The 21,355-nt window shown below is 38.2% G+C and overlaps 1 protein-coding gene across 3 annotated transcripts in view; it reads right to left on the bottom strand.

Moving 5' to 3' along the window:
- DGKI (diacylglycerol kinase iota) overlaps nucleotides 1-21,355 on the bottom strand; it is a gene marked incomplete at both ends in the record, with an annotated part of 483,096 nt that overhangs the window by 194,510 nt on the left and 267,231 nt on the right. For all 3 annotated transcript variants that reach the window (XM_080700835.1, XM_080700834.1, XM_080700836.1), the window contains 3 exons: nucleotides 4,561-4,639; nucleotides 7,924-8,061; nucleotides 9,418-9,531. In XM_080700835.1, coding sequence (XP_080556961.1) covers nucleotides 4,561-4,639; nucleotides 7,924-8,061; nucleotides 9,418-9,531 — 331 coding nt within the window. The remainder of the gene's footprint in view (nucleotides 1-4,560; nucleotides 4,640-7,923; nucleotides 8,062-9,417; nucleotides 9,532-21,355) is intronic.

Below are 21,355 nucleotides of genomic sequence, written 5' to 3' on the forward strand. Positions count from 1 at the left end.
GGGCAATATTCCCAGTGACCACTGAATAACCAACCCTACTACATCTACAAATTCTGTTCCAAATTATTGAACTTGTTGATACTTAAGTAGAAAAAGCTCAAACATGAAAAAGTTTGGCCACTTTGAGAAGATAAGCATCTCTGTTTCCAACCAAGTAAAGACACTGTCTTTTTAATCTAATATAGAAACCCAAATTGCCCAATGTTTGTCTTCTCCATATACAAACTTTAAAAAAATGTTGAGACTGTCCTCAGTAACTGCTTGATTTTCTACTGGTATTTCTAAAAGCATCTGCATGTTAACGACACTAATAAACTATTTAAAAATGAATGTTATTGTAATTCACCCCTTCTAAAAGTAATACAATAAAAGTATTTATGCTAAGAACTGTCCATTCGATGGGCTACTTTCATATCTAGACCAAACATTCTTCCTCCAGTTACAGGAATAATTTTTTATTTTATTTACTTATTTAGTTAGTTATTTAGTTATTTTTGGTGGTACTGGGGTTCCTGGAAACCCTTATACCTCCAGGCGACACTCCCAGACCTATTTTATATTTTTATTTGGAAACAGGGTCTCTTAAGCCAGCGCGGCTGGCTTCGAACCAGTGCGATCCTCCTGTCTCCGCCTCCTAAGCGCGGGGATTACTAGCGTGTGCCACCATGCTCGGCTACAGAAAGAATTTTTTACATTCTACCTTCATGTAAATTCTATTTATTTTACATGACAACATAGATGGATCGGCATAATCTCTAATATAAAATACTGTATTTTCTTGAAAAAATACGTAAGAGGTTATCTCATCCAAGCTCATTTATTTTGACAATGGTTCTCATGAGACTTTGAGTCATCCTCCAGGTATTTTAGAGCAAATTATATGAGTTTTGTAATGAAGGCTCAAATTGTGAATGATGATGTCTTGAAAACTGTTTAAAGTCTCAACTATAAGTGGTTTTGATTTGAGAAGAGCCACATACTACCATCCAACAAAAATGAGTTATCCTCACCCCAGCTTAAAATGTGGCCTTATTATTCTTTTCTTCTGAACCTTAGCTTAAGCTTTCTAAGTTACCACATAAAAATGTGGGAGAAATCCAAGTGAAAACAAATCCGTTTTAAAAAATAGCTTGGAGTAAGCAGTAACTAGGAGGAAAGGGCAACAGGAAGAGGTCGAGTTATAGAAAGGGCCCTATAGCGAAGCAATTAAGGTGACCAATCAGAGGGTATGGAATAGGGGAGGATGGAGCCTCTTTAAAGCACAGGAGGTACATAAACAAATGTATCGAAGTTAATCACCAAACAAGCATGGGATCGAGGGATTGGGAGGGAATGGGATGGGGGCTGGATGAGGGCTAATTGGATGATATGTGCTTGTATATCCTCTCAAGTCTTGTATTCCAATGTGATATATGATTACAATGCACCAATAAAAATAAATTAAAAATAGCTTGGAGTTATTACACTTCTCATGAACAAATAATTCTTTACATTTAAAAGAAAAAGAATATATGATTAGATACTGAGATGTCTAACATCTAGGAGTATCAACAAAATTTCGTTCCACTAGCTTATGGACATTTATTTTTTGCCATCTCTATCTCATCTTCAAAAATACCGTGTCCATTATTCCCAATCAACAAAATTCTTCCTTATCAGCTCCTCCCGGCTGGTTTTTCTCAAAGGCTAGGGTTTATGTGCAAGGAAAATGCTTGCAATTCTATTTCATACCAAATTAAAACATTTATACTAATCCTTGGTAATAAACTATTCTAAGATTAATGCTTGGCCTTCCTTAGTCAATGTATTACAATCACAAGCATATAAAATTATATGTATATAATTGTTGTGTATACATACACAACATCTGCATACCCTTCATTAAAATTAAATAGCCCCATAGCTTAAAATAAGAAGAAAAACTCACTTTCTCCCACAATTCTCTTTTATACCCAGTCTTTCCACCTTAATGTCACTTCCTTATCTCCTCTCACTTTCATGCATAGAAATTTCATCATAGTACAAGGAATTATATCATCAGAATAATTTTCAGAATAGCTAGACTAAATATAAGACTCACTTGAATGAGCTTATTATGGACCACTTCATTATTTAGACCTATTCTGGCAAATCCGTGTATTAGTGGAAATTGTTTTACTTAATAATATAGCTAAGGAATGTGGAGAATTTATTAAGAAATATCAATCAAGTCTTTTAAAGAATATGAGAGGAAAAAGGAAGGCAAAGAAATGTGAAATAAAATCTCCCATATACTTCTCCAATTAAGTCTTTGTAAATGAGAACAACGGGTTATAGATGTGGCCTTATTGTAAATCTCTCTGAATACTTCATCTCTGAATCTTGTCTACGGCAGGGATGTTGGAGGGAGGAGGTGTTGCCGACTTGGAATAGTTGATGTTCTTATATCAATCATCTTTTCTATCTATTATTTTCCAGATAATCTAAGAAGACTAAACTGTGGTTTTTCTCTCATTCAGTATTACTCTTGTTTAGTTCACAATCTGACCTCTAAAGAGACTATTCCGTTTAACTGCTGATTCTTTGATGGTATCATTTGTTTCTTAGTGTTGCTTTTTAGCTCTTTATATACTGTAGATATTAGTCCTCTATCAGGGGAGTAGCTGGCAAAGATTTTCTTTCATTCTGTTAGCTCTTTCTTCAGACTAAGTGCTACCACAGCAATAGATAACAAGCACTGATTGTTTCCTTTGCTGTGCAGCTTTTTAATTTGATGGTATCACATTTATTGACTCTCAATTTTATTTCCTGAGCTTTGTGAGTATTATTTAGAAAATCTCTACCAGTTCCTATATGTCGGAGAGTTGGCCCTGTGTTTTCATCTAGTACTTGCAAAATTTCTTATCTAATCTTTCATGAGTTGACTTTTGGGAAGGTCAAAAGATAGGGGTCTAATTTCATTTTTCTATAAATGGATAGACAATTTCCCCAAGACTGTTGAAAAGACAGTCTTTTCTCCAACACATATTTTTAGCACCTTTGTAAAAAATGAACTGGCTGTAAGTGTGAGAATTTGACTCTGTGTCTTCTATTACATTGGTCTATATGTCTGTTTTTGTGCCAACACCATGCTGGTTTTGTTACTATACATCTGTAATCTAATTTGAAATCAAATATTGTAATGCCTCTAAAATGGTTCTTATTGCTCCAAATTGCTTTAGCTATTCTGTGTCTTTTGTTCTTCCATATAAAATTTAGTATTGTTTTTTCTAGCTGTGTCATGAATGACACTGGTATACATTGATGGGCCTCATAAAACGAGAAAGGCCAAAGATTACAACATTGCTGAATTAAGAAACTGTCTATATTTGTATTTCAGTCATAGTTCGTATTCTAACAGTCTGAATCCTGTAGCCCTATACTGGACTTCTAGTGCATGAAAGTATTGTCAGAATTTTCTCTGCCTTATTACCAGAATCTGAAGTTTGGGGTTCTAGCCTGTAATACTCTATATTTCAAATTTTAAGACTTAAAATGTCTTGAGCTCTGCAAAACTGGGAGGAAAAGAAGCAGAATACCTCCTCATTTATAATTTTCACCCTCTAAGTTTCTCAACAACCTACAATGCTACCTACATCATAGCATTACTTTAATCATATATAAGTGGAGTGAGAAGGAACTAGATTCCAAAATACCTACAGATAACAGGCATAGATGCATAGTTATATGAATAAGAAAATATTGTGAGAGAGATAAAGAGATCGATATAGATCAAGAGACTGAAGGAGGCCACCAAGCACCAGTCAAAATTCTAATATTTCTCAGTTGTATTCAAATTAAGATAAAATATGTTCCACTTTATTATTTCATCTTCTCTTTCAACCACCCCCCTTTTTATTGAGCCTCCCAGTCTTTATCCCATCTCTTTGAGCCCTTGAAATTGCCACTCAGCCTCAATTGCCTCTGTTTTTGCCAGTGGGGTCCACAGCATCATCCTTCCTAAGTCAACTGCCATTACATCCTTATACTTTGTGAAGCTATGGGTATTCAAATGACTCTAGTGAGAATCTCGAAGTAGTTCACCCACCTCAAAATTTCCAAGCTTAAAGATTAACCTGAGCCAGGCATGGTATTCTGTGTCTCTAATCCCAGTACTTAGGAGGTTGAGATAAGAGGATCGCAGGTTCAAGACCCAGCTTCAGCAATTTAGCGAGATTCTTAGCAACATAGCAAGACCCTGTTTAAAAAACAAAACAAAAGAAAAAGGGTCCAGGGGTATATCTTGGAGGTAGAATGCCTCTGGATTCAAGTACCCCAAGTACCACATACCCCCAAAAAAATAGATTAATTTGGAATAGACATCTAACCTTGTCCTTTACTACCTTTGAGACTCTAAATATTAGGTCTCAGGGCCCCACTTACAGTAAGTTTCTATCTGGTCTAGCAAACAGAGTCATTCTGAAGGTCAAAATGCAGCAACATTGAAGCACTCTGCACACACGAGTGATATGCAAAGGGAACATGCAAAACACCTGCTGGAAATTTCCTCCCTGGGAGTTGGAAATGGGACGTTGTCCTCACCTCTGGATTCATGGAACTCCAGTGTGACATGTGCGTCAAACCCAAGGCTGAAGTAGTTATTGAAAACATTCAGAGGAAGCTGCAAAGATAAACAAAGGTAGAGGTGAAGTTGCATGCCCTTCCCCCAGCTAGAAAAAGAAACACAGACCTACACACCTGCTGTCCTTCCTGGGAGAGAGATTAGTCAAGCTCTAAGCAGAGGGTGTTTATGGAACTGGGTTCTTAAACTAATTTGTAACTGAAAGCTCAAATCAAGTAACTCACTCAAGAACTATACACAGTATAAAAAATAAGAGCTACAAATATAAATTATTTAATAAGAGCCATTTTTCATATGTTGTTTGCATTGAAACTTGTTAACCAGAAGGTACACAAGTATAATAGTTATAAAGAAAGAGCAGTGGGAAGGGGGATGGGGGAAACTCACCAAGTGCTGTGTGTACCCATCTGTCACCATCACTATGACCTACATTATGATGTCAGACTACAATGCACCAATAAAAGTATTTTTAAAAGATAAAGAATATACACTAAGCATGCTTAGAAAGTAAATTCACTTGTTAACAATAATGTCTAATTAACCTAATCAGTGAATCTACTTTTTTAGGAGTTTATATTTAGCATATGAATATTGTAACCTAAAATAAATGATATTTAGTTTATCTATCATCTATTTCAAAACAAGTTTTAATGATAAAACTGCTACAGGAAATAAGGTACTAGGAACCTTACAGCTATTGTGATCAGCTATTGTTGATCTAGAGGGAAGATAAATAAGTAAGCAAAATCCTGTGTGTGCATCTGTGTGTCTGTGTGTCTGTGTGTCTGTGGTGTATGTGTAACTTTCACATCGAGGTGTATGTGTAACTTTCACATCGATGTGTTACTATCTTTTCTACTTCAGCTTTCTGTACAATTTCTAAAAATTAAAATAAATACACTGGTTAAAATTATCCAATCCCTTGTTTAAACAGCATCATGACATTAGGAATTTGATTGTACATTACAAACTCAGTTTGGTTAAAACATCCTATCCATAAGGTATATTTTATTCAACTGAGCAATCATGATTAATATATTCACATAAGTAGTCTTCAGATTCCCACTAATCAAACTTTTATCTTTGATATGACCACCAGATGCACACTTGAGGCCTTATCTTTCCTTCCTACAGCCCTACTGCAATCTGGTGAGGGAGAGAACTATGCAGCCACATCACAACTTCAAAACTGATGTGAGTCCAAAGTTCCAGCTCAGTAACAGAGCAATTGGAAAAGCACATTGAAAATGGGAGAAAGGAGAGTGTGTGTCTCCCGATTTTCCCTCTGCCACTGAGTGAAAGATAAACATTAAAGTAAATAAAGGGAGATGATATAATTAACAGGTTTATGATCCTAAGTCAACCATATAGCTCTGCTATCAGAAGTGTTTCAACACCCAAGATTTCAAGAACAGAAAGATTTTATGTTTGAATACAGGGAGCACTTAGTTCTATTATGAAAAAAAAATGATACAAAGGAAAGAACAAGAAAAATATTAATGCAGAAAGAAAAAATTAAGAAGGATCCCATGTGGAAGGCCCTGCATCCAAATATATAATCCATCAAAGGCCAGAGCAGCCCTTAGATATGGTTTCAACTAACTGGAGAGCAAGAGAGGAAAAAAATAAGTGCAAAGAACAATGCCAAAATTATGTCTGACTCTCCTAGCTTCATGTTTGAAAATGTCCAGTTCCTGTACTTAAAATATCAGTCCTTAGTAAAGACAGCAGGGTGATTCTGCCAAAAGTAAAAACCTGGTCTCCTCCTCTACCATTTATGTTCTTTTGGCTACAATTCTGACCCATGTCTTAGCATCCACTGATAGCTAAGAAAAACATCTGGTTACCATCCCCTAAATAATAACCCAATATAGTCTGTTTTTTAAGTTATTCACATTTTCCAGAAAATGTGCCCCAACTTCCCGCACAGCTTCTCAAAAATCCATTTTGAAAGCCCTCCCATCATCTGGATTGATGATCCCTGACTGTATCAAGAAGTCTTTCCATTTCTTAAGCTGTTAGGATGAGAATTAAATATGGATTTCTATTAAAGGCTGAACCATTCCACATTTAGTAGAAGGAGCTTAAAGTTTCCATGTGGTACTCTTCTTACTTTAGCTGTGTTCTATTCAATTTCTGTAAGTTCAAATAAACACATTTGTTGTTCAAATAGCATCATTACATTAAGAATTTAATTATGCACTATGAACTCAGCTTAGTTAAAACCTCCTAGACATGAGGAATATCTGATTCAACTGAGTGATTATGATATTTACTAGGAATTTTATTAATCTGAGGATCACAGTTTAAATGAAAAAAGAAAGAAAAATAATGTTTACAAGGTGAAAAAGGTTTCAACCTGATATTTTAGTCAACTAACTTGAGCATCTATCACAGTTGGTAAGGATCATGATACTTATAAATAAATGGGCCTTGGTTTTGTCTAAAATGATAATGAAAATCAATCTATTTTAAGGCTAAAATATCCATGAAATCTTAGCCTCAATCAATGGCGTCATTTAATATGGCAGGGATAGTGATTAAAGGCTAGGTGCCTGGCCTTTATTCCTGCCATGACGTAGTCACAATGTCTGGAGAAGGAACCTTGCGATCTGAATTCTAGCAGGGACATTTGGAGATTCGTATGCATATAGAAATTTGGAAACACTATCATAGAAGAAAAGTTAAAAGTAATATGGAGGAAGTATCTACTCTGAAGCCTACTACATTTATCAGAACTTGAGGCCAAAACTTGGACCCAAATGTTCAAGTGAAGCTACACAATAGCAGTATTTATAACTCTGGCACGGGTTTGGGTTGCGCTGAAAAGATCTCAGTCACTAGAAGGAAACATGGAGGCAAAACGTGTATTTAAGCATCTTCAAATCCCAACCAGGTGATGGAATTGGCTGAGTTAAAAACCTCCTGCACATAAGGCATATTTGCTAGCAGGCCTGAAATCTCAGGAGGTTATCTTTCTACTGAAAGATAATATACCTAATGCTTCAGAATACATATATATTCCATCTTCTCATAGGTTGTTTATCATTAAATTGAAAGATTTAAAAATGAATACATGCCTTCCCATTGTGGAAGCTAAAATCAGAGAACTCCCCCCTGACTGTGGAAGCAAGTACAGAATCCGAGTCTTTAGAGGTCTCTGGGGCAGGGTTAATGGGTGGTGCTGTTATAGTCCTAAGGGCCAGACACTCAGAGCATCCTGTGATTTCATCGCAGGAATCAGCACTTGTCACTACAGCCAGGAATGTGTCTCCTGTGGCTCAAGACAATGTTCCTTTCTGATGAAGGAAGAACTTTCTAACCTTACATACTCCATCTTCTATTTCTTCTGGAGGTAAGTCTGGATTTCTTTCCACATGGAGGTTCCAGCGATCTAGCTGTACAATTGTCCCATCTTCTACTTGGCAGAGGATCTTAGAAACAGGTTCATCGGTGTATCCCTGAGAACAGAATAAGAGGACACACCCTTGTGTCTGGAATGGAAGGCAAGGCTGCCAATGCTACTGTCTTCAGAGAAGGGTCTTTCTGCCATAGTTCTGATTATTTTGTAACTAGCAGGGATGGGAGAGCAACCTACTTTTCTTGAGATTCTTAGAATGCCAGACAATAATCACAAGCTAGGTACATAAAAACTCTCACTCTGCCTGATAGGAACTGAGAAATAATTTTGTCCAGTATCAAGAACCAACAGCCAGTGGTAGATACCAGGGGTCATGCTGAATGGCTTCTTTTATTGGAGTGAAAAAAAGGACTTTTCATGACTCTTACTAGAGAAATTGGGGGCGGAGTGATACACATAACACATGTACATAGAAAAGGGAAAAGAATCAAGGCAGGATGCTGATCAAATTCCTCCTATTATCATTCCACCTCATTGTTAACATCTTTACTTTGACTTAGGACACCATCCTTCCATGACCTTTGATCAGTCAGGCTGTGGAAGATATATGTTAGGAACTGCCTAATTCTTGTGGCTCCTTATTGATGGCATGCTTATAATGGATAGTCAAATCATTGGCTTGAATGTGAGAAATTAACACCAGTAATACATTAGTTGCTTCATGTAAACACATTTACTGATAGCCTGCTTACTAAAAATACAAATAAATAAAGCAGCAAAACAAACCAAAAATCTGTTAACATATATTTCACCCAAAATACCAGATCAATATCTGTTAGACAGTTAAGGTCGTTTTCATGTGAGACAGAGCCCAGCCTGGCAACAATCTAATGCAAGCAGATAAAAGGTGGGTGAGGCTGAATATGTTAGTATCTTATGCCTTTTTGCTATCATAGTACCACACAATGAATACATACATAAGTGGCTAGTTAGTGACAGGAGAACAACTTCCCTACATACTTGCCAGAAGTGGCTCCAGAGTGGGAAGGACAGCTGGATACCTGTATATCCAGGAAGACACTTATCAGAAAACCCTGTGCTCAAGAATCCTAAAGTAAGGACTGTAAGTCTAAACCAGCAAGATTGCTTTACATGAAGACTTGAGTTCAACCCACCTGCTGCACTGGGGTGGCTATTTCCAAGTGTTTCAGCTCTGGGGACTAACCACATATTTTTTCATATTAAATTCTCTCTTCTCCTCTAACTGATCATGAGTTAAAACTAAAGAGGCTACCAAATAAAATTAGTGCCCATGGCCATTTTACTTCCCATTTCTAACTTGTTCCCTGGTCAGCAGCAACCCCGTGCTTGCCTGAGAACCTCCTGCATGCAGAGGAGTGATCTGGGATGCTGTTTACTCCTCGACTGTAGGGGCAACCATGAGAGCAGCTCTTACCCCTCCCCAGTTGAGAGTCCGAGCCAGGTCATTGCCAGTCCCCAGAGGAAGGACCCCCACAGGAGGCTGGGGGCTCAGCTGTAATTCATCCAGGATAGAGAGGATCCAGCCCACCTACAGACGCATGGGGGGCCAGAAGAGAGAAGAGGAAGACAAATAAGTTATAGGGAAGACATCTTAAAAGCAGGCTGAAAAAAGCTAAACTGAGTGATTTTGTTTTTGCTTAAAATGTATACGTTTTAGGCAGGCATGGTGGCACACGCTTGTAATTCTAGTGCCTGGGAGGCTGAAATAGGAGGATCACAGGTTTGTGGTTACTTAGTGAGACCCTGTTTCAAAATAAAAGGCTAGGGGTGTAGCTCAGAGGTTCAATCCCCAGCGTATATGCGCGCGCACACACACACACACACACACACACACACACACACACACACACAAATGTATGTTTTAACCAGTATGTAGGGGAGAGAAAGGCCATATCTTGGGCAGTCTCCAAATGGTAAGCTAATAGGAAAGAGGACTATTTTCTTATGGTCTGTTATATAATCAAAGCTAGACCCATTTGTCTGTGTGTTTAACTAGAGATGTACTTTAAAGTTTAGAACTGTTTAATATTTAGGGAGCCAGTATACCCAGGGCACAGAAAAGAAAACAAGGCCCAGAATCTTACTGAACTTTATTTCTGGTTCATACTGACAGAGTAACCTTGCTTAAAATATTTAACTTAACTTTGACTTGTTTATCTATTTTTAAACGGGATAATACTTCCTACCTTATCAGATTGTTTATAGATTAAACTAAAATGTATATAAAGCCCTTAATATGCTCCATGACCCATATAAACACTGGCAAAATGTTTACCCTCTGCAGAATCTCCTTGGAAATTAGTAGTTGTTTTCCTAAATATCCCTATATTCTTCTTAATGAAACATTATAAAGATGTAATTATGGATGGACCAAGTATCAATTATAAGTTTAGGCAGAAAATGAATACTTATATACTAGAATTACACACTCTGTTCAATCTTTTTCTAAGATAAACAATACTTAGAGTGTAGTCTTATCATAACCATTTAGAAAAATTACCCCAAACCTAGAAATAGCAAAGGAATACTTGCATATCTTTACAATGTCATACACAAAGAATATTTCACCAGCCTACCTAAGAACTTTCATAACTGTAGGTTAACATAGTAGAAAAGTAAATGTCAAGAAGAAAAGATTACTTTAAAGGTTATGGTTTTATTCCCCCTATGACATTGACCAATTTGTCTCAAATTTAGAAAAAAGCATTTTGCTATGAACTACATAATTCTTCGCCTCTACTTCTTTGACAAATGGGCTTCAGCATCCTGCTGGCTCCCTCAAGAACCAAGTAACGTCTTGACATGTATTCATTCCATATTTGTATAAAGTTCATGTTTTTTGAAAATGATACACTCATAGTACATTTAATGAACACCATTACATGTAGAGCGCAGGAGCGAGGAAAGGAAATGAAGAGATAAAAGAAGAGTCGGGTTAAGATAATTAAGGCAAAGTTTTAAAAGAAGTCACACTTGAGGATCTTCCAGGTGCTATGCCTAAGCAGAGTCCTTTAACGAGTTATCTTATTAAATTTCAAAACAACTCTATAGCCATAATTTTGATTTCCATCTTATAAATCAGGAAACTGAGATGTGGAAGATTAAGTGAACTCCTCAATATCATATTGTTTATTCAGTAGCACTGACATTTATGTCATTTATTTATGTCATTTATTCAGCTCTGAATAAAAAATTAGGCTAACCTTTTAACTACAATGTAGGGAGCTTTTAAATAAAGAACTAAGCCCCATTATGACCTGAGTATCTTGGAGGCAGGGGCATAAGTTTCTGAAATATTTAGAGCTAGAGAAACCTTCGAAATGGCTTCATCAAACTCAGTTAAGCTTGGAGACTTATTCATTAAGGTGCAGAGAGACCACATAATTGTCTCAACCCTAAATAAAGTGCAGGGTTAGAGTGGTACCACTTCTCTTAACGTCTAAGATCCTTTCTCCTTCACATGATTCTTTCCCAGGATGTGAACCTTGCCCGTCTATCAGGGAAGTCTAATGTTGTGTTTTCCTTCTTAAAATACACAGGACAGTGTTCACCCAATGTGGCCCACTGAAAAATCCAGATCTACGCAAGGACCGGAAAGCCCATTCAATCTCACAAACTGGGCCTTTACTCCTAGACACATCCTTAGCTCTTGATTCACAACTTCTTTGGCACCCGTACCAGCAAAGCTTTCTGTGGGAAGAAAATAAGAGGAAAGAAATACCAGGCACTTAATCAGTTCCAGTGACTGTTCTGAACATTGTCTCAATGCTGCTAAAAGCAGAAGCTGAGCACAGTGAAGATGGGTGACGCCAATAAACTCCTAGGAGGAGGGGAGAAAGGTCATCACAAAGAACACAGACACTTGGAAGACAAAGTCCAGCCACCGGGATCACTGACTGCAGACGCAAACGGCCCTGAGTATAACCGGGGCCTCAAAGATCCAGCAGGATGTGCCACAAATCAAACCCAACATCCTACTCTCAGAGAGAAAGAGGAAGCCTCCTCTTTAAAATTTCTCTGAGACACGACCGACCATTCAACCACCCCTTTTTGATTTTTGCTCACAAGCTAGTCCATTTTATATGAAGTAGATTTAAATTTGAAATTCTTTCTTGTTATGTTTTGTTGAAGTATGTCTTTCTTTTCATGGTAAGTTTGTACTTTCAGTCCTCCATTTTATTCTAGACACAGAAAAGGGAAGAAAAAGAAAAGAAAGGGAAGGGAAAGGAAAGGAAGGGAGGAAAAATACATCTTCTTGGGCCATACACAAACAAAATACACAGTAGCAAAAAGTTTGGATAAAGGCTTGGAGCCACCTGGCTCCTGGTCCTGCAAGGACTTGGGCTTCTATCTATGGAGAGTAAAGGTACCCACCCTTAATGGAAGGAGACTGTCCCAGCACAGCCAGAGAAGGAGATGTAGGAAAGAGTGGGAATGATCACTGTGTTTCAGGCCATGGTCCCTAGAACACTGACACTTCTCATAGATGGATGAAGCCAAGAAACCTTTCTGATAAATGCCTAGCCCAACCTCCCACAAGCTCACTGACCTACCCTCAACATCCTCCATGAGTAGGAGCCTTCCCCACTTATAGACAAGCAATGTCTAGTCTGAAAATTATGGAAAAAAATTGAAACTACTCAAAAGGGTTAGTAAAGTGATTCTGAAATAAAAAAGTAAAAATCAGACAGTTCCCTCTGAAGATGAGCCTACAAAGAAAAATTCTAAATTACCCAAGGAATGCTAATACTAAAATAAATGGAAGAGTAAGAACTTTATCTACTGCCCATGAAATGCAAATCATTTCCAAATGATCTTGGAAAGTATCTGATGACTTCTGAGAATCGATGCTGTGTCTACTTCCAGTCCTCCAAGGGGTCTAACTGCCTGCCCTCATTTGGACCTCAGGCTTATTGCTTTATCAGAGAGGGTAGTGGGGTGGACAGAAATTTTAGTGATGTTCCAATGTGGTTGGAGGGAAAATGAACTTCTCAGCCTCTCCTCTCCTGCCCTTGGCCTATGCAGAACAGGAAATAGTGTAGTTGATTTGCATGTAAAAGGGTTTTATAGATTAATATATTCTGTCTCTGTTTTGCAGTAGCCAAGTGATCAAATACTCATCCTTTCCTGAATACCAGCAGATAATCTTGTATTTCATAAAGACATCTCCATCAACTCCCTCCTCCCTTTTGCAGCACCGATTATTATTTTTTTTTTGTCTTGAAAATTTCTCATGGACAACCAGTGTTAGGATGACACTCCATTGGCTGAGGTGGGTCTACCTCTTTCCTCTCTGCAGCCCCAAATAGGTTACATTTTTGCAAAGCTACATAATTACTACTCAGCAAACAACGCCCTCAGAAGGCAGCTTGGGGCACAGGGTGAGTTTGAGCCCCACTGGGATTGCAGCACACCCAGCTCCACCACACACTAGCTGCAAAAGTTTCAGCATGGCACTTCATCTGTTTCTCCCTTCTCCATAAAACAAGAATAATAATAGTACCTGCATCATAATGTCCTTCTACCAAGTAATGTATAGACATTAGTTAGCATATGCTTGACAAATAGGAAATGTTACATTAACATTAACTACTATGATTCACTTCTATTTCTTCTTCCTCTTCCCTCTTTTATCAAACAAGGTCATTTTTTAACAGCAAAATACCTTCTTTTTTAAAAAACAGGTTTATGAAATAACCTTTATTTTATTTTATTTTGTTTTGTTTTATTTTTTGGTGGTACTGGGGTTCCTGGAAGCCCTTCTACCTCCGGGCTACACTCCCAAACCTATTTTATATTTTTGAAACAGGGTCTCTTACGCCAGCGTGGCTGGCTTCGAACCTGCGCGATCCTCCTGTCTCCGCCTCCCAAGCACGGGGATTACAAGTGTGCTCCACCACGCCTGGCCAAAATAACCTTTATTTTTTAAAGTTAATATATGCACTACAGGAAACAAAAACACAAGATGCAGAGAACAAAGCCATCCAGTCACAGCGCTTAGTTGGCTGTGGCCTTCCCACTCTGTGCACACATATACAAGATGCCATTTGTGTGATCAAGATCATGGTATGTATCATGTTTTTCCACACATCAATATTCAATTCAAAATCCCAAAGCCACAAGAGTATTTTCGATAACCAAGGATCTAGTGCACCAACTTAACCTGTTAAAAAAATTGTAAGCCTGCCTTTCTTGGGATGCAAAATACCTTCTTACTATCATTTCACTTAAAGAGAAGCTGAGCTGTGAGTTTGTAACTCGGTCTCACCTTTGCCCTCCATCTAATCAAGAAGCCTTGCTCTTGAAGACTATATAAAGGACAGCGAAAGCCAAGCTGCCTTGCATTAGAAAGACACTATAACAAAGAGAATGGACAGGAATAAATCTACAATAGATGAAGAAATAGAGGGCTTTGGGGAATAATCCTTGTCTCTGTCCTTTCAAAAGCAAGCTATACAAAAGATCTTAAGGCCCTAAAGCGGTTATTTGAAGGTCCTGCCTTCAAAATCACGTTCCCGCTAGAACGTCTGACAGCACACTACAGGTTTATAGGCAGGTGCTCTGTTTACATTATTATTAGTTGCAAATAATGTCCACCTGCTCAACCAGCACCTTTTTTATTAAATTATTTAATTCGGTCCAACACATAGCCCTGGCATATTTTCCACCAGAGCTGAAGAAAGCTATCTTGATTGGGCCAAATCATTTCCCAACTTGGAGCATTCTTTCCATCCTCGGTTAGGAAAAGGCAGGCTGGCAGACTGGGAATACCAGGTCCTCCGCCTCCTCTGGCGCTGCCTCGCTGCAGGAGCGGCTGGCCAATGCTGCCACCACCTGCTCCTTTCAGCTTTAGCTGTCACTGAGTGATGCTGAGCAATATTTTCCTTCTTCAGTCTCACTAACATGAGACGTGGCTGAAGGGTGCAGATGACAGTGAACTGACATTTTCTTCTAACAGAACAGATGCACGTGGCACTGCCTCATAGCCTCTGCAGCCGAAATGTGAAGGGCATTCGTACTGAGAAACCAAAGGAGATCGAGGACAGCGGCCTCAACCCGAAAGAAAACCAAGACAGCAGTATGACATCGGACCCTCTGGAACATGCACACAGCTGGCACTCTGGATTCAAGGGGTCTGCATCCCAGGATTCATCCAATAAATTGTACCTTAAAGTTGTTCAAAAATCAGACCGGGTCTTGACTGAACATGTGCAGAAGTTCTGATTATCATTATCCCCCACAGAATACCACAACAACTATCCACATTGTGTTTACCTGGTATTGGGCATTACAAGTCATCTAGAGATGAGGTTAAGTACACAGAAGGATGTGCCTGTAGGTTGCAGGCAAGTACTCTGCCATTTTATAAGAAAGATTTGAGCATCTGCAGGAGATGGTGCCTGGGTGGGGAGGCATAGGGGTGAGATCCTGGAACAAATCCCCACTGGATAGCAAGGGATACATGACTAAAATACCATTTTTTTCTGATATTTTCATTTATGTACTTAATAGTTTATAAAGTTGGCAGGTGTTTAGAGAAATGTGTTTAAAATTAACCCCAAAGAAATCCAGATAAAAACCAAGGCATAACCATTTTTTTAAAAAATAGAATACAGATAGGACAATCACGGGTTCGTGGCAATTGTCAACAACTTAGCAAGGCCTTCAGCAAATTAGTGAGATCCTGTTTCAAAATACAAAATAAAATACAGGTAGGGTGTGTAGCTCAGAGGGAGAATGCCCCTGGGTTCAATCCCTGGTAACACACACACACACACACACACACACACACACACACACACAATTTAGGACACTCATTCATTTGCATGAATAGATACTGAGAGTATATTTCATGTGCACACTTATAAAAGGATGGGATGTAGGGAGGTTGAGGCTGAGAAGGAAAGGAGGTTTGAGTGAATTGCTTGTCCCTGTAAACTTACGAAGATAGGAATGAATCTCTTTTCTGCTTTGCTCTAGAAAGTCAGGGCATGAGAGTGCCCGCTGTTTAAGATGTCTCCTAGCTTAGGGAAGCCAAATGAACAACAAATGAGCATGGAGTGGAGGCCTAAATTCCATTTAATTATATATTTTGGCAAGATGTTAAAATATCTAAAAGTGGACTTGTGGAGGTAGAAGCTAGATAGGCAAAGACCATGGATTGCACTATAATGAGCCATGAGGCAGAGTCCTGTCTTCCTTCTCCAACTCCAAAGTAATCTTTAGAGATAGATCACTCTGTCACTGTGCTTTTATAAAATACAATTGAAGTCACTAAAGCTGAGCTTGGCATGATGATGCACAATTATGATTTCAGTGCTTGGGAGGCTGAGACAGGAGATCACAAGTTTGAGGCCAACCTCAGCAATGTATCAGAATAAAATAGGGCCAGGCATAGAGCACAGAGGTAGAATGCCCCTCAGTTCAATCCCTAGAATCACACACACATACACAGACAGACAGACAGACAGATACACACACACACACACACACACACACACACACACACACACAGGTAATTAATATTGAAGCCTAGGAATATTTTTTCAAAATAATGTAAAATTTCTATATGTTAATAATACTTTGCATAGTTAAACTAATATCATAAAAGGTTAATATATCCTTATCATAATGAGTCAAAAGTGTTTCATCTTGGATTCCTCCTTGAGTCTTGTCAACACTCTGGCAGAATTCTGACAGCTTCTTCGGTTATAGATACGCACGGTAACTAAGGGCTGAATACCTTATGTCAAATATATACCTGACACTCTCAAGAATTATAACCCACTTGGCTAAAGTCAGCAGCTTTTCTCCCTGAATCCATGGGGCTGCCTCTTCCTTGTATAAATTATACCAGCATCCCAAATTTAAAGTTCCATATTCTAAACTTATAAATCAAAAACCACCAATTCTATGCCATGAAAGACATTTCATAAAGCCTGTATGATTTCCACAAAACACCTTACTTTAACAAGATACAACAAAAAGGAAACCTGGGTTTACATAGAGCACAAGAGAAGCAAAGTTTCTATTCTGAGTAACTGGACAACAGACACTATTACTAACAGAGATCATAAGTGTTCACCCACTCTAGGGTAAATACACTATGTTTATTTTAGGCATGATATACTCCAAGTGACTGTGGACACCCAAGGGCAAATTTTCCAGTCACATGGAAGAATGTAAAAACTGAAATTAGGTTCACAAATGAAGTCCTTAAGAGGAAAAATTACTAGTTAGCTTTGTGAAATGCCCATTAATTGTGGTATGTACAAGGACAAGATGCTAGAAGAAACCAGATGAGCAAAGAAGACCAAGAACCAGGTCATCTATGTATCACAGAGTAGAGTCAAAATGACACCTGAGAGTTCACTGATATTCAACATTGGAACTGAAGGTTCAATAGAGTTGTACCAACTCTTACTATTATGCTGTTATTTTGTCTTGTTTTTCCCACTGTACTGAAAGTGCTTTCTTGAAACCAATTTGTGTGTGTGTGTGTGTGTGTGTGTGTGTGTGTGTGTGTGTGTGTAGGTGGGGATTGATTGAACCCAGGGGCACTCTACCGCCAAGCTATACCTCAGCTTGATTTTTTATTCTTTATTTGGAAACAGGGTCTCATTAAGTTGCAGAGGCCCTCACTAAGTAGCTGAGGCTGGCCACAAACACGGATCCTCCTGTCTCAGCCTCCCACCCAGCTAAATCAATTACTTTTTAGTCTCCAAATTCCTGTTAATTCTTCAGTCTCTCCTTAACAATTCAAGGACTGCTTCTCTCTTTACACTCATTTTTCAATTTATTTCCTTGACAGAAAAGACTGTAAGTTGTCCTTTTATTCTTCTCTTTTCATTTTCCTTTTGGACTTTGGCTCAAACTACATAATTATGTGTTTCCCAAGTATTTGAACTTGGTTTTCTTCTTCTTTATCATTATGGCTTGAAAGCCTGTGTTTTCAAACACTTATCTAATTGTCGAGAATGCTTCAGTACTTACATAATCTAATAGTGCTTTCTATACATCTGCTAAATAGAGAAAAAGAAGGAAAAGAAGGATGAAGGAGAAGTCTAATGGGAGGTGTAGTGGAGACTTAAAGGTGAAGCACCCAATATGGAGATGAAGTTCACAATTTGGGGATTAATAGGTAGATGATGTGAATTTGAGTTGAGGAAGAACTATGAATTCAAGGCACCAGGCTTATGCTCAACTTGCCTTTACTCAGATTTAGAGTAGAAAAATGGTGACCGAGATACTGAAGTCTTACAGAAAGCCAAGCAGATTCTAAATAACTATAATAAACGTGTATTCTTTCACTAAAGGTAACTAATCTGAAGGACGGATGAGCTAGAATATGGTATACTTATCACTAGAGGATTTGTTTGGAGGTAATTCCCACAAAAGGAAAGTTAGGAAAATTCTACAATAATATTGGGACTTAGAAAATGATAACCCAACATATGGTACTTTAACATGATTTGACATGTTGACTCCTTTGAGCTGAAAAGCTTTGGAAGGATGCTGAAACGGCCTCAGAAGCAAAGCTTTCTCTCTGACTTTCCCCTGGACTATGGTCTCTCTATTATTCATTCTCTCCTACAGTGAGTCACCAAAAAGCAGAATTCCTCTTTCCCAGGGCAAGTAATAGAAACTAGAACTACAGAAAAGCCGAGAAGAATCTGAATATACAGGCCTTTCTGGGCTTCCCCTTCATCCCTTACTATCAGATCACACCTTTTATGTCCATCACATTTCTACCTGCTGTCCATTCCTCATCAAGTCTGAAAGCAAACCTAAGCATAAAAGCAAATAATTCTGCCTAGGTCTTTGGGTCTTCAGTCTAAAGACTATTTTGTCAACTATAAATTTGAATAAATAAATTTGTTATGCCTTACTTCTTGGCAATTTGTATTCTGTTAATAGGCTAGTCAGCCATGATACTTGTGATGGTGAAGAATAAAATCACACCCATATCATCTTTACACTAGGAATATAAACTAGGTATATCCCTAAATATACCTCCCTAGAACAATGTAACCGATTGAAATTTAATTGGCACATTATAAAGGGGAAATCCTACACCAAACACATTTTGGAAACACCAAGTTAAAGTTAAATATATTTTTCTTTAATAAATTTTATAAGCTAATAATTTATATTATTATTAATTTTTTTGATGGTATGTTGGTTTCTGGAAGCCCTTCTACCTCCAGGCCACACTCCCAGACCTATTTTATACTTTTTATTTGGAAACAGAGTCTCTTAAGCCAGCACGGCTGGCTTCGAACCAGTGCGATCCTCCTGTCTCCGCCTCCCAAACGCAGGGATTACAAGCGTGCACCACCACGCCCAGCAATATATTATGAATTTTGAATAGTAGTACACACAATTTTTCCAACTGGAAAAAATGTTTATCCTCTCCACTAGGTTTCTTGAGGGACTAACAGAATCACTGTTCTATTCTATTCCAGTTGCATTAATTAGTATATAATGTGTATCCAAATCTATATTGTGTTTTTGTGCTAATCAGAGAGAACATTTATGGCTACATATGAGAATGAAACATTGCAATTAGGGAGACTAAAAGAAACCAAAGACAGTCCATAAAACAACCCTAGATCCTAATAAATCAGACTCTAAATTCAGAAGGAAAAGGCACTGGACAACACAATCTGCCATGATTCTCAATTCTTTACCTTTGGTAAGTATATCAGTAATAGTAGAGACCAAATGGAGAAATATTTGAGACATAAGAAATGCAAATATTATGTCCAAGATAGTAAACTTTAAAATAATCCCATGTTTTTAAAGCAAATAAAATTGGTATCAATTATAATTCATAAGGCAAACCAACATCAATCAATACTCTGAATTTTATTTTCACTAGAAAAAGTGAAATAACTCAAGTGTAGCCACATATTTCTCCTTACTTAAGTGTAACCAATTATTAAGAATAAATGAAGAGGAACAGAGCAAGGTGGTGGCTCAGTAAGAGTCTCCAGTGATGGTCTCCCCACAAACACGTCAGTCTGAATACACACCAAACTCCAATGGTTTATATACCTGCCTTTAGAACAGTACTACACTGTTTCAATTATTGTAGCTTTATATGGTTTGAAATCAGAAAATACATATCTTCTAGCTTTGTTCTTTTTCAAGATCGATGTGGGTACCTAGAGTCCATATTCCATATTAGGATAGATTTTTTTTCTGAAAAATAAATATATAAATATATGATAGTTTCACCTAAAAAATAGAAAAAAATAGATTCTCTGGTAAGAAAGAAAGCAAAAAGAAATATTGAAATGTTATCTTTAAGTCATCAAAAGCTTGGTATCAGACAAATGAAACTGTTATGTGAGATTATCATTTTTAATTTTGGATAAATTGCTATAATACTAGATGTCAACTACTAAGCCAAGCATGGGAGGGAGGGATAGGGAGAGAATGGGGTGGGGATCGGGTGGGGGCTGACTGGGCGATGTGTGCATGTATGTCTACAAAAGTTTGTATCCCACTATGATGTATGAATACAGTGCACCAGTTAAAAATAAATATGAAAAAAAAAAAGAACAGACGGAGCCGGGTGTGGTGGCGCACGCTTGTAATCCCTGCACTTGGGAGGCGGAGACAGGAGGATCACGCAGATTCGAAGCCAGCCGTGCTGGTGTAAGAGACCCTGTTTCCAAAAATAAAAAAGTATAAAAAAGGTCTGAAAGTGTAAAGCCCAGAGGTAGAAGGGCCTCCAGAAACCCCAGTACCACCAACAACAAAAAAAAAAAAGTTGCCAGACGTGGTGACGTACACTTGTAATCCCCTCGCTTGGGAGGCTGAGACAGAAGGATCACACAGGTTCGAAGCCAGCCTCAGCTACTTCGTGAGGCTCTCAGCAACTTAGTGAGACCCTGTTTCCAAAAAAATGTTTTAAAAAAGGTCTGGGAGTATAGCCCAGAGGTAGAAAGCCTCTGGGTTCCACGCCCAGTACCACCAAAAAATAAAAATAAAAATAAATAAATAAATAGAAGAATATAGGAGAGACACCATCAGACTTGGTTTTAGTAAAATAAAATGCACTGAAGAAGGAAAGAGTTTCCACATCACCCCTCTTCCAGATCCAAAGAGCATAGAGATGGTAACCTCCCACTAAGGGAAGAGATAGGACCTAAGACTTGAAACCAAGTATCAGGGGCTCACTGTGAAATGAGGTGCTGACCATAACACCACAACTGTAACCCCTAGGTCAGTACCCATAGACTGAGCCACTGAAACTGCATCAGCCAGGCAGCTGATGATCCCCATCACTCACTTTCTCTCCAACCTTGACCAAAAGAGGGTGGAGAAAGACTCCATCTGCTTGC

Source organism: Muscardinus avellanarius (assembly GCF_963383645.1).
Source record: "Muscardinus avellanarius genome assembly, chromosome: 9".
Lineage (NCBI taxonomy): Eukaryota > Metazoa > Chordata > Mammalia > Rodentia > Gliridae > Muscardinus > Muscardinus avellanarius.